Source organism: Centropristis striata, chromosome 1 (assembly GCF_030273125.1).
Source record: "Centropristis striata isolate RG_2023a ecotype Rhode Island chromosome 1, C.striata_1.0, whole genome shotgun sequence".
Lineage (NCBI taxonomy): Eukaryota > Metazoa > Chordata > Actinopteri > Perciformes > Serranidae > Centropristis > Centropristis striata.
This window is the reverse complement of record NC_081517.1, coordinates 12,670,771-12,686,910: the sequence shown is the minus strand read 5'-3', so window position 1 is coordinate 12,686,910 and position 16,140 is coordinate 12,670,771. Positions and strand designations below refer to the sequence as shown.

Here is a 16,140-nt window from a genome sequence, read left to right as displayed (position 1 = left end):
GCGTTGCTCCACAGGCCAAATAGATACAGACACTGTATCAGTTCTTGTCATAAATCCATGGGCCAAATGGAATGACAATTTTAGGAAAGAAAGACTTTTTATTACATCGGGAAAGAAACGTCTATAAATCAGCAGATTACTTTTTTTTAAATGTCAAAATCTCCACAAAATAACTCCAAAAATAAAATCTAGAAGAGCCATTCAGTTAAATAATTGTATTCCCATTCAAGTTAGCAAAGCACTAAACCGGAAGTTGCCACCTTAGTGTGCTGCTCCACTGAACAACTTTCATAAGAATGAACAGAGCCCAGCCTCCAACACTGTTCAGTTCTCTTTAAACATCCATGCAACTGATCAGTTATTTGACCATTCAGATCTGAGCTCAGATCAGTTTCTGACTGTTAAACATGATAAATAATACCTAACAGGAGTTTTTAAAGACTTTGATAGTTGCTTATTTAGTTTTCAGGGTGTGTGACCCTCCTGCAGGATATTTCCAGCCCTCAGACCTCCTCAGCTGCACACTGACTTGTAAACTGGGGTTTGATTTCAGCAGCTCACAGATGAGAGTTGGTACTGCAGTTTGCACCCGGAGGCTCTCTGGCACTTCTAAGCAGACAGTGATAGATTGGTGAGATTAGAGAAGCAGCATATCTGACTCTGCTCTCTGATCCACCGGCCTGAAAGCGCTCAGGCCTTTTTCTAACGAGCCTCCGCCGGCGTCCCAGATCACATTTCAAAGTCGGACAATGTCTACTGGGGGAAAGCGCCATTTAGCCGCCTGCCACTGTAATGTAAAAACCAGGTAGCTGCCTCTTTCCTTCCTGACAGCTCTGCCATGGATTCCTTCCTCAGTGCATCGAGGCTCTGTGTTTTCTTTAGAGCAGCGGGGTATTCTATTCGGACGCACAGGCCATGAAATATGGTGCATATCTGTGTTTGGCTGCGAGCCAGGCAGAGGGTCGGCATGTCGGCATGTCGGCCCAACGGGACGGTGATGAATCGCTCAGATTTCACCTCGGTCTGGAAACAGAGCTGCTCTCTTTGGAAGACAGTAAATGGTGAAGGGATTGTTTCTGTCTTGTTCAGAAGTTTGTAATCTGCCGCCACAAAGCTCGATACCTCCAGTCAGATGTCTGAGAGGACTGCTCTTTATGTCTGGATGCTCTTAACCCTCTGTACCCTGGTTTCTTTGCACGATCGCCAAAAATACACCATTTATCGTAGAAAGAAACTGCAAAAACAGGCATTATCATCAGACGATGCTTGAAGAGATCATTGGTGATGAAAGTCTCTGTAACCAAAACTTAGCTTACAATGTTGATATTTCTGTCAGAATCACTGTATTCTACATGTTTCATCAGCTGCTGTCTGTCACACAAACTTTCCTTTACGCAGAGATCGAGAGATTTACCCAAACACAGCGCTGCATCGCCAGTTAGGTTAGGAAACTTCTCTTGGATTATGTTTTAATTTGAAACGCATGTTTTCTTTAATAGATCATCAAACATCCACCGTTTATCGTAGTCAGAAACTGTAAAATCAGGTACAATCTTCTGGGTTTGAACTTTTCAATGGTCCTTGAACGGATCATCGGTTACAAAGTTTCCATTGGAAAAAGTGACCAAAACGAACATTACAATGTTGATATTTCTTTCAGAATCTTTTTATTCTACATAAGTCATTTAAAATAAAGCGTTTGCACAAAACAGATCCTGTTAAAAACATTAAATTCTGCTCCTCAGAGACACTGTGAAGACATGATTGATTCTGCTGAAACAAATGACTTGAATTATCGACTTTTGTTTTCACACACCCTAAGATCAACTTTTCCTACTTTATGCTCCTTTTTCCTCTCTTCCTCCTTTTACACACTCTGTAACATCACTTCTGCCTTGGCATCATTCACCACACGGCCAGTAGAGGGCGCCACCAATAAAACACATTAATATAGCAGCACATTCAATGGACTTATAACAGTCTACTGATCCATCAGCAGGTAGAGCAGGCCCCTTCTCGCCCATACTGATAAACCTTGATTCAATCATCCAACATTCAAACTGGGTGGAAGGAGTTGATTCGCTCTCACAAACACATTAACAACGGACCCATGCGTGAATAACTTCTCCAGGATTAATAATAACATCTTACGATCCAAAGCGGCATGCAAACAAAGTGGGCATTTTACAAATGATAGAATATATATATCACTGTTTGTGTACACCGCCATGTTGGCAAGAAAAGACTGAACAAAAATAAAGGGCTCCAGCATTGATTTTGAGCTCTTAGACTTCAACTGAACACTTTAATTTCAAGAATATTGAAGGCTTTATTGAAAAGTTTGACAGATTTAACTTTACTTTACTTTACTTAACAAAAGGGCCAATGCTTCTTGAGTAAGACTAGGAATACACATACATTTCTGGGTGAACAGGGATTTATTAGTGGACATGTTGTTGGATTAGCAGAGAGATTCTTCTCTCTGTTCTAGATTTTAGACTGAAGGAATACAAACACTTTGACTGTCAAAGATAGCATCCAACTCTCATGCATACTACGTAATAGGCATGTTTAAAAAAATCCAAAGTTTCACTCGTCATGTTTCCATTAAAGTCGAAGCGAAATTTTGAAATGTGGCATTCAAAAAAAATGTGCATTAGCGAGTTTCCATCGGCTGGTTTAGAGCGAATAAACAAAACTGCAGTAACATACTTTATCCAGCAGGTGGCAGTGTGATGTGGTGCTGTAGGCTAACCCATCAGTAAACAGAAGAAGAAGAAGAAGAAGAAGAAGAAGAGAGAAAACAGCAACAAAAAGAGAGAAAATGGAGAGGAGTCTTCAGGAATACAATTCCACTTCTAATAGGAAACAACTTTTAAATTTTATTGAATTTTGGTGTTTCCATCAAGCTTTTCTCATGAGAATCTTGATAATGCGCGAGATTATTATGAAAACACGACTAATGACTTTGTTTGTAATACATTTATCAAGCTCCTCTCTTGTGGAATCATCACCCAGTCTCAGTACGAGAGGCAGACACCCTCTCTTTATTCAAGAGTAAACCTAAAACTTTCCTATTTGACAAAGCCTATAGTTAGGGCTGGCCGAGGCCTGCCTTGGACCAGCCCCTAGTTATGCCGCTATAGGCCCAATGTGTCGGGGGACACGATACACCGGGGCCCTCTTTCTCTCTCTCTGATGTCCCAATAATACATGACACAAGCTTTTATTTTCCCAGACTACTCGTACTTTTCTCTGCTCTCTCTTCACAGGGTGTGGAGCTGTGGTCCTGCTCCATCACTCCTGCTGGTCTCACTGCCGTGGATCTGGTTCGGCCCCAGATGGGAATGCTCCTCTCCTGGTCCACTCTACACTCACCATCACTACTGGCCAATGGTGGCGCTTCATCACCTGCTGCTGTGCCCCTCCCAGAACTCCTGCTCCTCTCTGTCTCTCTCTCCCTCTCTCCCTCTATCCCCCCCCCAACCTCCATCTACCCTATTCTACTCTGTTGATCTGCCCTGTACAACGACATCTATTGCACGTCTGTCCGTCCTGGGAGATGGATCCCTCCTCTGTCGCTCTCCCTGAGGTTTCTTCTTCTTTTTTCCCCTGCTAAAAGGGTTTTTTAAAGGAGTTTTTCCCTGGCCGATGTGAGGGTCTAAGTACAGAGGGTGTCGTACCATGTACAGTCTGTGAAGCCCTTTGAGGCAAATCTGTGATTTGTGATTTTGGGCTATATAAATAAAATTGATTTGATTTGATTTGATTTGATTTATGTTTTTATTATCTTCGAAAGAAAGGAAAGTTAGGAAGCAAATGAAGAAAACATTTGGGGGACTTAGTTTCCTCCACCACCATCTGCTGTAACTCTGTGAATCAGTCACTTGTTGTTTTTCCATTCATCTATTTTTGAAACGAGCTTGTTTTCAGCAGCAGCAGCATCAGTGTGCTCTCATCACAGTGTGTATATACTGTTGGCCCAGCGGGATGTGACGCGCTAATCCTTCCTCTGGGGAAACTCTGGAGGAGGAGGAGAGCTGCTGCTGACAGCTTCACAAACAAACCCCGCTGCTGCTGCTGCTGCTGCTGCTGGATGGACTCGGCCTGCAGCTGCATTTTGTCTGGTGTCTAATGTCTCTGAGATTAATGGAGATTTACTGCTGCTCTGCATCTCTGATGTTCAGTCCTGATGATTGTAATGGATCATTACAACAAAAACTCCTCCTCAACATTTCAGTCCTGTTCATAGATGTGTTCCTGCTGCGCACACACATGCAGGCGCGCGTGCACACACACACACACACACACACACACACACACACACACACACACACACACACACACACTGGTGTGTCAAGTCAATTAATCTTATTTATAAAGCCTAAAAATACAAGTCTGCCTCATAAATGTGGTAAGTAAAATTTGCTCCACCTTCACCAGCTGCAATATTAAAGTGATGAAAACATTAATGCAACAATAATTGTAATGCACTAATAAACATTATTTTGAAATTGGCCATTCTGCATAGTGCATACTTTTACTTTTGGTACTTTTATTGTATTTTGATGGTAATAGTTTTGGATGTTTTCATATCAGTCCTTCTTCCATCACAGTAGGTGATAGGATTTTATTGCCTACAGTCCAGATGTCCATGACGGTGTTTCACACACCATGCGTTTATATATATATCATTTTTTTAAAAACTTTTACACTTTTTTTTTTACTTTTAAATTAAAAAATAAACTCATAAAAATCCCCAACATGTGGACTATTTAATAAAATAAAAAAAGAAAAGAATCTAAATAGCAATTAATTAATTAATTAATTAATTATTATTATTTAATAAATGTTGGAATGAATAGATTTATAAATAAATGAATACATGTGAAAATATACAAATAAATGTGGAAATAAACTAAAAACAACTAACAACAAGTAAATAAATAAATGCAGAAATGCGTTAATAAATATTTTTTTAATGTAAAAAATATATATAGAATTTTACTTTATTTTTTGTATTAATATATATATTTCTTTCTAAATGTATGAATTAATTTATTTTTTCTATTTATTTCTACTAATGATATTTTTCCTCTTTCATACGACGTAACTCTGTCTGCGTAATTTCCGAGCAGCTCTGTTGCTTTTGAACGTGCCCTCGAAAGGAATTCTGGGAAAGACAACATGGCGGGACGTTTGAAAGCTCCGCCGACAGACCGACTTCACAACAAAATAAACTGTAAATAACAACGTGCAGGTCGGCTTTAACGGCAAATCGTCGACCGGTGAACCGCCAACAGGTCGCCCGGTAACTATGAACCGGGGCCGCGGGGGGTCAGACCCTCCGGCCGATCCGCTGCAGCACCAGGCGGCCCCGTCAAAACCGAACCGGCTGAGGCGAAGCTTCAGGCGGACTCAGCAGACACAAACAGCGGCGGAGCTCGACTCTCCGAAGAGCCAGCAGCCCGGTCAGTCACCCAGTTTCTGCTCCGGTACTTTTACCGGAGGTGGGTGAAGTCGCTGCCCACCTCCGTCGGCCTCTGTGGCGGCTACTAGCCCCAATAACGTCCCGCTCTGCTTTGTGGAAACTGTGTACCAAATTACGTTGAAATATCTCTCAATTTTAAGGAAAACAAGCGGTAAACTGCATCAATCAAAATCACTAAATATATATATTTTTTACAAATCACAGTTCTTTAATTCGGCTTAAAACCAACTCCCAAATTTCATTTATGACTCTAAAATGTTTAATCCATAGATTGTTTGCCTCTTTTTCCGGCGTTGACCTCAATCAAAACATGCTTCTCATGGCATTGGAAAATTATTATGAAATCATGAGTTACACTTACAGGAATAGGATTATTGGTGGATTATATGAATGCCAAATTCACCTAAAGATCCCAACAACTATAAATGTATAATATTTGTAGATTTTATATGTTAATATAATTACATAAAATACAGGTAATTCACTGGTTTGTGAGAGGGGTTTGTTATCTTTTCAAATCAAGTCAAACTTTATTTATAAAGCACTTTTCATACAATACATGCAACACAAAGTGCTGTACAGAATATAACCCCCCACGCACACACACTACACAAACTATCACTGAATTAACATGGCAGGGCACTGAGGAACCATGAGGTGGAAGGTTTTCACTCAAACTATTCAATTTTACATAGGGCTGGGCGATATGGACCAAAAGTCATATTCCGATTTATTTAGGCTGAATATCGATATATATCCTGATATTTTTATCACAAAGTGAGAGCAAATGTTCAGTCAAAGCCAAATATGACATGTCACAAGTAGTTTTATTAAAACTGTTTATTTAAGTGAACATAAATATTGTAACAGGGGAACCTTTTTTTTTTATCAAAGCTCCATAAAGTGCACATTTAAATAAAAAAAATCTTAAATAAAAATAGCCTATGAAATTAAATAGGCCAATCTTTTTCTGAAGTGAATATATTCATATGAGAAAAGAATAACGAACATTACTAAAGAATTAAATATGACAAACTTATATTTTTGTATATTTATATATAAAGAAATAAAATAAAATTGAATTATATTGATTGATGCAATGTGGTCTAATATGACACATTGTGTCCATATCCCATTTAAAAATATATCAATATATTTTTTATATCGATATATGGACCAGCCCTAATTTTACACTATTTTGGACCATTGTTATGACTAAACATAATGCCCAAGAAGTTGCTACAGCTGAATAATTACTTTATTTACACACATCACAGCCGACATCAGCACATTATATTTTTCTGGCAAAGTTTCCCCAGTGAAATCAAAGTTAACAACAGTTTGTGTCTTTTATTATTGGATGTATATTATGATGCATGTCAGTGTGTCTCAGCAGTGAATGTGGTTGTTTCTGAATCAGTTGTTTATGTTTCTTCTCCTGCAGATTTTAAGACCCCGACCAGGATCCCGAGATCCAGAGTCAGCGATGGTTTCAGTGGAGAGTCTCCGCACAACGACTCCGACTTTCAGCAGGACATCATCTGGGACGCCACCTCTCCTTCGCCCAACAGACTCGGTAAACTTCTCACTTAAAGTGTCCTAATACAGTTCATGATCGTAGTTACTGCTGCATTAACGAGATAGTTAATGCATTGGCCAATCAACAGAAAATTAAACCACAACTTGATTTTGATCCCTGATTAACTGCTGGAGTCTTTTAAGAAACAAAAAGGCAAATCATTTATGTTTCTAGACCCTTTTTCTTTGTTTTCTATCATTGTAAACTTCATATATTTGGAATAATTATAGTTGGTGGGTACTTTTTGGACAAAACAAGCTGATTTTTGAGCTGCATCTTGTTTTTATTTGAAGGTAAAAGAGGAAAGAAACAGCCTGCCGGAGTTGTGAACATCTCGGAGATCGTTAGCAGGATCGCTCCGAAGGTAACACAGTCTGTGGGAGTAAATATAGTCCCCAAAAAGTGTACTTTATTGGGCACACTTTGTAAAGGATTATTGGGGTTTTCACTGTTGATTATTGTGCTCTGAATCACAGCTCAGGTCAGCCAACGCAGAGCCAATAAACAGTATTAATTCATGTTCCTGTTGGGTTCTTTGTGCAGCATGGCAGGCCGAAGGTGGCAGAGCCGACGCTGCAGCAGTGGATCGGAGACAGCGCCGCCATTCCCTGCACGCCAGATGTTCAAGTTCCCAAACCCAAGAAAAAATCCCCGAGGTGAGTTCAGGAAAAGCAACAAAAGCTTTTTTTAATCTTCATCCTCTCATTAAAAGGGTCGGTAAGATATTGGAGTCTTCTAGATTTTGATGAAGCCTTGGTGTATATTTGTGTAGAAAATTGTTTAAACAATGTGTCTGAAATATTAGTTTCTTAACAAAGTATAAGGTAATGCAATTCAAGTCTGTTTTTGTAGCCTTTTAAGAGCTTATATATATATATGTTTATTTATATATCAGGCTAATATCATTAATTACAAATATTTGGCCAAGATGCTCACGACATAATTTTTTATGATTGCATGCATAAAATCATACAAATGAGTTGTATCTGTTAACCCTCTGAACCCCAACGAGTCTTTTCAGGGAGTTTTTTGCTCTTTCTACATTCTCCTCTCTGTGTCCTTGTATTTCACTGCAACATATAAATCTCTATAAATCTATAAGTCCTGCCGCTTTATGGAATCAGCACAATCGGAACAACACAAACATGTCTTAGTGCAGAATGAAAGAAATCAGAAGAAAATTTAAGTGAATAAAATGGAATTTATATATAAACACTGTTTAGTGTCACGAATATTGTAAAAAAAAAAGACAAAATTAACAAAGACACAAAATTGACAAAAAGTTATAAAATAAGCAAAAAAAAGATGTAAACATATATTTTTTTAATTACAAAAAAGACGTAAAATGACTAAAAAGACACGAAATAACAAAAAATATTAAAAAAAGACCAAAAAAACAAAATACTTTAAAAAGGATGTAAATGTATCAAAAAAGACACAAAATGAGCAAAAGCAGTTTTCTCCTGTCCTCACCTCTCTGCTCTGTGTAAACAGATTTTCAGTAAATGTAAAGTAAACGTGACCGTTGGTCTCAGCAGAATCAATCATGTCTTCACAGTGTCTCTGAGGAGCAGAATTTAATGTTTTTAACAGGATCTGGTTAGTGCAAACACTTTATTTTAAATGACACATGTAGAATAAAGAGATTCTGACACAAATATCAACATTTTAACACGAATTTTGGTCACTTTTTATAACGTAAACTTTAGTAAACTGATGATCCGTTCAAGGACCGTCGGAAAGTTCAGACTGACAATAACGCCTGTTCTTACAGTTTCTTTCTATGATAAAACTGTGGATCTTTGGCAATTTTTTTTAAGAAGAACACCTTTCTTGGGTTCAGAGGGTTAAAAAGTGGCGGATTTAACAGCCTCTTATGAATGTTTGAATAACTTCAGGGTGTTCCTTGTGTTGAAGTTTGATGTGTGGCTTTCATACAGAGTCAGCTCATTTGTGTGTCGTCACAGTAAACGTAATCGTTTTGCTCGTCGCAGGCCGAACGGCGTGGACGACCTGCTGAAGCTGGCCAAACAGTTCGATTTCAACATGTTTCGTCAGGATGAAGAAGAGGTGGAGGAGCTACAGCAGCAGAGTCTGGAGCTTCTGTCCGGGGACATCCTGGACTTTGAGAACGGCGAGCAAAGCCACTTTTCACCTTCGCCTCCTGAGAACTGTGAGCCGCCGGCTGGGACGGACATTCAGCTCCACCTCGATCAGCTCATGGACGACGATTTGGATTTCCTTTTCGACGGGCCAACTCAGCATCTAAGTGGAAATTTAAGTCAGACGACGTCACAAGTGAAACCCGGTCCCGGAGCGTCTTCTGGGAAACCGTCGGCCTCCTCTCACGCTCACACGACGAACACTAAAGCTGCTTCTGGACGAGACGAGTTTGAGGACGACTGGGACAACGATGACCTGCTGAATGACTCTCTGGTGCTGGAGATGACACAAAACCCTCAGAACTTCACAGCTCCGACTCACTGCTCCACCCAGAAACCAGCCAGCCAAACAAAACACCAAAAAGAGAGTCCAGCTCATGTTTCAGCCCAATCGGCTGCTCCTAAAGTGGAAAAGGACAATTTGAGACAAAGAAGCACGTTCAAACTGGAGTCTAATCCTAACTTCTCTTTCAAAAGAGTCCAGACGGACACATGGGCGCACTCGAAGGTGGATTACAGCTCAAAAACAGCAGAGAAAGACACCCAGCGGAGCAGGTTTCCACCCGGTAACGGCGTGTCAGCGTGTCGATCGTGGCAGACCAACACGGTGAAGTTAGATTCACAGTTTCAGCAAAGAACTTCTTCTGCAAAATACAACATGGCTGCTACAAAATCAGCTCAGAGCGACCCGGTCGTTTCTGCGCCGGCAGCCTCCGACCTGCAGGACGAGGACCTGTCGGCGTTCTTCCTGTCCGACCCGGTCTGGGACGACCCCGCTGACGACGACCTCTTGTGTGAAATGTGTGACGACGTGGAGAACCAGATCAGAAACGTGCAGAACGTTTCCAGCAGACAGACTCTTCCTGTGTCCAACCAGCGAGCAGCTCTGCAGCCGGCCAACAGGAACCAGCAGCCGGCGGCCAATCAGCAGCCGTTCCTCCCCAAGAAACAGACTCCAGCCGCTCCGCCCGGCGCTCCAGGACGCCCCGCCGGCAGCTCGCTGGCTGGAGGCTTCAGCTTTAACGGAGCTGGTCAGATGAAAACAGTGACGGATTCTTTCAGACCAGCGATAAACAGTTCAGCAGGTGTGCAGGCGAGCAGCCGCGCCCAGCCGGCGCCGCAGTTCACCTTCAAGAAACCAAACATCCCCGTCTCCATGGTAACCAGCAAAGGTAAGAGCACAGCACATGGCACAAATTATAATCAGTATTATTTTGGTCAATATTGGGAATAATAGGCATTAATTTAATAAAAATATATATAAATAAACTAAAAAAACTAATAATAAAAAAATATATGTGAAAGAATAAATGTAAAAAAAGAAAAGATAAATATAAAAATATATATATATTCAGATATAAAATATATACAAATAATAAATATAAAAATAAATAATATCACATTGAAGAAATCACAATCATGATTATTTTGTTCAGTATAGGGATTAATATGCATTAATTGATTTAAAAAAATTTCATTAAACAGAAAAACTAATAATAAAAAAATATGTATAAATGTTAAACAATAAATGTAAACATTTTGAGAAACATATATCAGACCCCCTTTAATTTTTCACTCTTTGTTTCATTACAGCCATTTGCTAAAATCATTTAATTTCATTTTTTTCTCATTGGTGTACACTCAGCACCCCATCTTGACAGTAAAAAACAGAAATGTAGAAATTTTTGCAAATTTATTAAAAGAAAAACTGAAATATCATGGTCATAAGTATTCAGACCCCTTGCTGTGACACTCATATATTTAACTCAAGTGCTGTCCATTTCTTCTGATGCTCCTTGAGATAGTTCTACTCCTTCATTGGAGTCCTGCTGTGTTTAATTAAACTGATTAGGAGAGGCACACACCTGTCTATATGGCCTCGTTCAGACTGCCAGCCAAAATCCGATTTTTAGCCCATCCAGAATGGAACTGGATGGCTCTTTTGAAGTCTGAACAGTCACAAATCACATGAAATCCGATTTTTGCAAACCGGATCGAAGCCACCTTTGGGAGGTAGTTTCAGATCGTATTTGGACAGATGCGTCTCAGTCTGTACCGCTCCAAACACTCAGATCGGTTTTGACGTCACTCTATGCGGCACGCGTAGAGCCGGCAGCGCAGAGACGAGGTGTCGACCGGCAGCCGCGCCCGACTAATACGGGCCCGACGGGGTGTCCATCCGCCCGGTTTCTCCCCTGGTGCGTGAGATGTTCTGCACCTCTACTGGACAGTGATAAGGCCAATATACTGAGGTGACCTGCCTCCATCATGTTTGTTGTTGTTGTTCGTTGTTCGGATTTGAGTAGGAATCTGATTTGAATCAGATTCGCCTGCAGTCTGAACGCGGCCTATAAGACCTTACAGCTCACAGTGCATGTCAGAGCAAATGAGAATCATGAGGTCGAAGGAACTGCCCGAAGAGCTCAGAGACAGAATTGTGGCAAGGCACAGATCTGACCAAGGTTACAAAAGAATTTCTGCAGCACTCAAGGTTCCTGAGAGCACAGTGGTCTCCATAATCCTTCAATGGAAGAAGTTTGGGACGACCAGAACTCTTCCTAGACCTGGCCGTCCAGCCAGACTGAGCAATTGTGGGAGAAGAGCCTTGGTGAGAGAGGTAAAGAAGAACCCAAAGATCACTGTGGCTGAGCTCCAGAGATCCAGTGGGGAGATCACTGCAGCCCTCCACCAATCAAGGCTTTATGGCAGAGTTGCCCGATGGAGGCCTCTTAGTGCAAGACGTATGAAAGCCTGCATAGAGTTTGCCAAAAAAGGACTCCCAGACTATGAGAAATAAGATTCTCTGGTCTGATGAGACCAAGATTGAACTTTTTGGCCTTAATTCTAAGCCGTATGTGTGGAGAAAACCAGGCACTGCTCATCACCTGCCCAATGCAATCCCAACAGTGAGGCATGGTGGTGGCAGCATCATGCTATGGGGTGTTTTTCAGCTGCAGGGACAAGACGACTGGTTGCAATTGAAGGAAAGATGAATGCGGCCAAGTACAGAGATATCCTGGAAGAAAACCTTTTCTGTGTGCTCAGGACGTCAGACTGGGCCGGAGGTTCATCTTCCAACGAGACAATGACCCTAAGCACACAGCTGAAATAACAAAGGAGTGGCTTCGCAACAACTCTGTGACCATTCTTGGATGGCCCAGCCAGAGCCCTGACCTAAACCCAATTGAGCATCTCTGGAGAGACCTGAAAATGTCTGTCCACCAACGTTCACCACGTTCCAGGTGTGAAAAACTTGCATCATTTCCAAGAAGACTCATGGCTGTACTAGCTCAAAAGGGTGCTTCTTCTCAATACTGAGCAAAGGGTCTGAATATTTATGACCAGATATTTCAGTTTTTCTTTTTAAATAAATTTGCAAAAATTTCTACATTTCTGTTTTTTTCTGTCAAGATGGGGTGCTGAGTGTACATTAATGAGAAAAAAAAAAACTTAAATAATTAGCAAATGGAATTAAACAAAGAGTGAAAAATGTAAGGTCTGAATAATTTCTGTACCCACTGTATGTACAAATTAAAAAATATATCCAAATAATAAATAACCATGTTATCATGTTTTTTATTATCAGTGCACTTTCACAGCCTGGGAAAAATCTCAATCACAATCTTTAAATATAATTAAACTAAAAAAAATAGTAACATAAATTTTCAAAAATATGTAAAACAAGGAATCACAATAAATTCGTTAAAAATAAGTAAGAAACTCATTTGTGACTTTGTTGTCGGATTAATTTACACACAAATTCTCGTAAAATCAGTGAGATTTTTAAAAACACGATCTCATGATTTGACTTTGAGCCAAAAAAAATAGAAATCAACCCTCTCCACAGACAAACGTCCTAGTTGTAACCTAGTAATAATTATAATTTAATAATGATAAAGTTGTTGCTCCTGCTGAAAGTTATTGTGTGTCATGATTGTCAGTAAGATATTTAAACAATCATATCTTTTAGCTATTTAAAAAACCAAAACAAAATGTTCACCGACGTCACAACCCACTGAGGTTAGTATTAACTGCTGACTTTATTCTGTGATAAAACTTCTTTGACGCCACATCCGATCTCAATTTTTTTTTTGTGGCGTAATGGTTTATAATAGTAAGTAAAGAATGACACAAGAAGCAGCGGCTGGTTAGATGAAGAGCTGCAGGTTTGATTTTGAGCATCAAACCTGCAGCTCGATTTTTTTCAACATGAAGTGCAAATGGCATAAGAATTTTAATTTCTTTTATTTCAAATATTAACCATAAAATAAAAGTTTAAATCTGTAAAGTATTATAATGAGATATTTGAGATATATATTATTATTATTATTATTTTTTTTTTTTTACATTTTCGTAATGGTCTTGAATGTTACAGTGAATTATTTGTTAAAAAATGTGTGTATGTATATATATACATACATACATACATACATATAACTGTATATTTGAACCAGATTTATAGTTTAACATCCAAACTAAAATCATTAGAGAAAACAGCTGAAAAACACCTGTAACACCTCTGTACAGTCCTGTGTTCGCCCAATAGCATCCTAACTTTTGGTTTACTGAATTGTTCAGCAGATTGTTTGCAAGCATCCTATTAAATATGAGTCCATTTGATAGCAGCTGTCACATGTTTGCAGAGATTCTTTATTTGATCATGTTTAATACTGTGAGGTAGCAGCCCTGAACACACCCCCCGTGTGTGTGTGTGTGTGTGTGAGTGAGACACTTGTGTGTTTGTGTGTGTGTGTGTGTGTGTGTGTGTGTGTGTGTGTATGACTTGTGTGTGTGTGTGACTTGTGTGTGTGTGTGTGTGTGTGTGTGTGTGTGTGTATGACTTGTGTGTGTGTGTGTGTGTGTATGTGACTCATGTGTGTGTGTATGTGACTCGTGTGTGTGTATGTGACTCGTGTGTGTGTATGTGACTCATGTGTGTGTGTGTGTGTGTATGTGACTCATGTGTGACTCGTGTGTGTATGTGACTCATGTGTGACTCGTGTGTTCCTGCAGCGGGGGGTAAATGTTCGGCAGCAGAGATCGAGCAGAAGAAGCAGCAGGCGATGGAGAGGAGACGACAGAGACTGCAGGCCGCACAGAACATCTGAATCTGATCAGATCCATCAACATTTCTTCTACAGATTAATGCTCTTAAATTAATTAAGAATAATTAATTAAACCGTACATGTGCTGTAATTTGGTCTTTGTTTGTAATGATTCCTTTTAAAGTTCAATGTTCTGGAAAGATGCTTATTTGTTTTCAGAGAGTGAGATAAGCACTCTGTGAATCAGTTTCACTGTTCGCTATATTAAGAGTATTTTCCCATCTTTACGTTGCTGTCAGTTCTTTCTGACGGGGAACAAACCCACCAGACTCCCTTGACAAAACCAGTAACTTTCACTCACAGAAACACTGCAGTGGCTTGTCTTCTGCTGCATCGATCGGTTGGTTTGTTTGTGTTATTGTGTGACTTCGGTGTTTTAAAACTTCAGTTCTGATTCACCAAAGTCACACAGTAACACAAACAAACTGACAGATGTAGGCAGAGGTAGACCAGAAACTGTTCTCTTCTGCAAGGTTAAATTAGTGTTTTTGTCAATGGAGTCTGGTGGGTTTAATGAAAGCACAGATAACGGCTTCAGGGCTGTCTGAAGTACAGTAGAGCTGCAAGAATATTCTAAATAAGTGCCTAAAATATGTTTATGTGCTTCCCTCAACTAAAGCAGCACATTATTTAACTCAATCAACACACTTTAATAAATCTGAACTGTCTCTTTAACACAGAGACACGACAGTGATACAGAACTTCTCACCTCACTCATGGAAAAGGAGCAAAGTAATTCCACATTTTCAATGTTGACTTGTTTCTTTTAATGCCAGATTACATTACGACGGCTGTAAAACACATTTTTGTTGAAGGGGAAATGATTGTGTGCAGGATTCCTTAAATATTCCTGATTTATCAGCTGCAAACTGAAGACACTTGATGTTTAAAATGCAGCTTTGGCTCTTAATTTGTGTAATTTCATATACAAAGTCCCTGTTTCCACGTGAATGGATCTGCTTTTTATAAAAAATGACTCGATGTAGGAGGTAGCTTGTGTGAATATCTGTTTAACTTCAGGCTAGCAGTTTCCCTTTGCTTACAGTCTTTGTGCTAAGCTAGGCTAACCACACACCAGACAGATAAAGGGGTTTCCAAAATGACAGACTGCTCCTTTTTAAAAATATTCGTTATTCTCATATTTATTTCTCATTTTTGATCATGAGAAGGATTCACTTTTCTGTCTGTAACATGTTTTTTTTCTTGATCTTTAAAGCACTTTAAATGATTTGAGTGTTTTACCAATTAAAGTTTTATTGTTTATCATCGGTTCAGTTTTTATTATCGGTTTCATCCAACATGTGACGTGATCTTCTAACAAAAGTATAAAAATGACATCACTGTCTGTAACTATTTCTTCTAACTGATATATCGTCCCAGAAATGATTCTAAATGAATAGATATTTGTGTCCTCCTGAGCAGCCATGCCATCACTTTGCTAAAAATCCAGCGTTTATCGTAGAGAGAAACTGTAAAAACAGGCATTATCGTCAGATTTTGAACTTTCTGACGGTCCTTGAATGTATCATAGGTGTGACCAAACCTTGTGTTTATATGTTGATATTTGTGTCAGAATGTCTTTATTCTACATGTGTCATTTAAAATAAACCGTTTGCACTAACCAGATCCTGTCAAAAAACCCATAAGAACCCACAGTGACACGGGTGTAACAAACAATTTAAATGTTCTATAATCTCCCATATTCAGCTTTAGGCTTGACCTTGACCTAAACTCATTAAATCCCTAAGTGACACATACTCAACACCCTGGTGTGGTGGTCATGTGACTGTGAGAAGAAGTGAC

At 39.6% G+C, this 16,140-nt stretch overlaps 1 protein-coding gene across 1 annotated transcript; it reads left to right on the top strand.

Moving 5' to 3' along the window:
* Positions 1–5,162: 5,162 nt before the first annotated feature.
* On the top strand, positions 5,163–14,683 carry etaa1a (ETAA1 activator of ATR kinase a). The gene is made up of 6 exons (XM_059328833.1): positions 5,163–5,471; positions 6,936–7,067; positions 7,364–7,434; positions 7,614–7,726; positions 9,065–10,404; positions 14,246–14,683. The coding sequence occupies exons 1-6, from the start codon at positions 5,318–5,320 to the stop codon at positions 14,338–14,340; spliced, it is 1,905 nt and encodes a 634-aa protein (XP_059184816.1). The 5' UTR covers positions 5,163–5,317; the 3' UTR covers positions 14,341–14,683.
* Positions 14,684–16,140: the final 1,457 nt, after the last annotated feature.

What these genes read in the sequence shown, in the direction of transcription:
- etaa1a (XM_059328833.1), top strand. Translation starts at nt 5,318, where the DNA reads ATGAACCGGGGCCGCGGGGGGTCAGACCCTCCGGCCGATCCGCTGCAG. An exon ending in TCCGAAGAGCCAGCAGCCCG is followed by an intron (nt 5,472 to 6,935) that starts GTCAGTCACCCA and finishes CTTCTCCTGCAG; the next exon opens with ATTTTAAGACCCCGACCAGG. An exon ending in TTAGCAGGATCGCTCCGAAG is followed by an intron (nt 7,435 to 7,613) that starts GTAACACAGTCT and finishes TTCTTTGTGCAG; the next exon opens with CATGGCAGGCCGAAGGTGGC.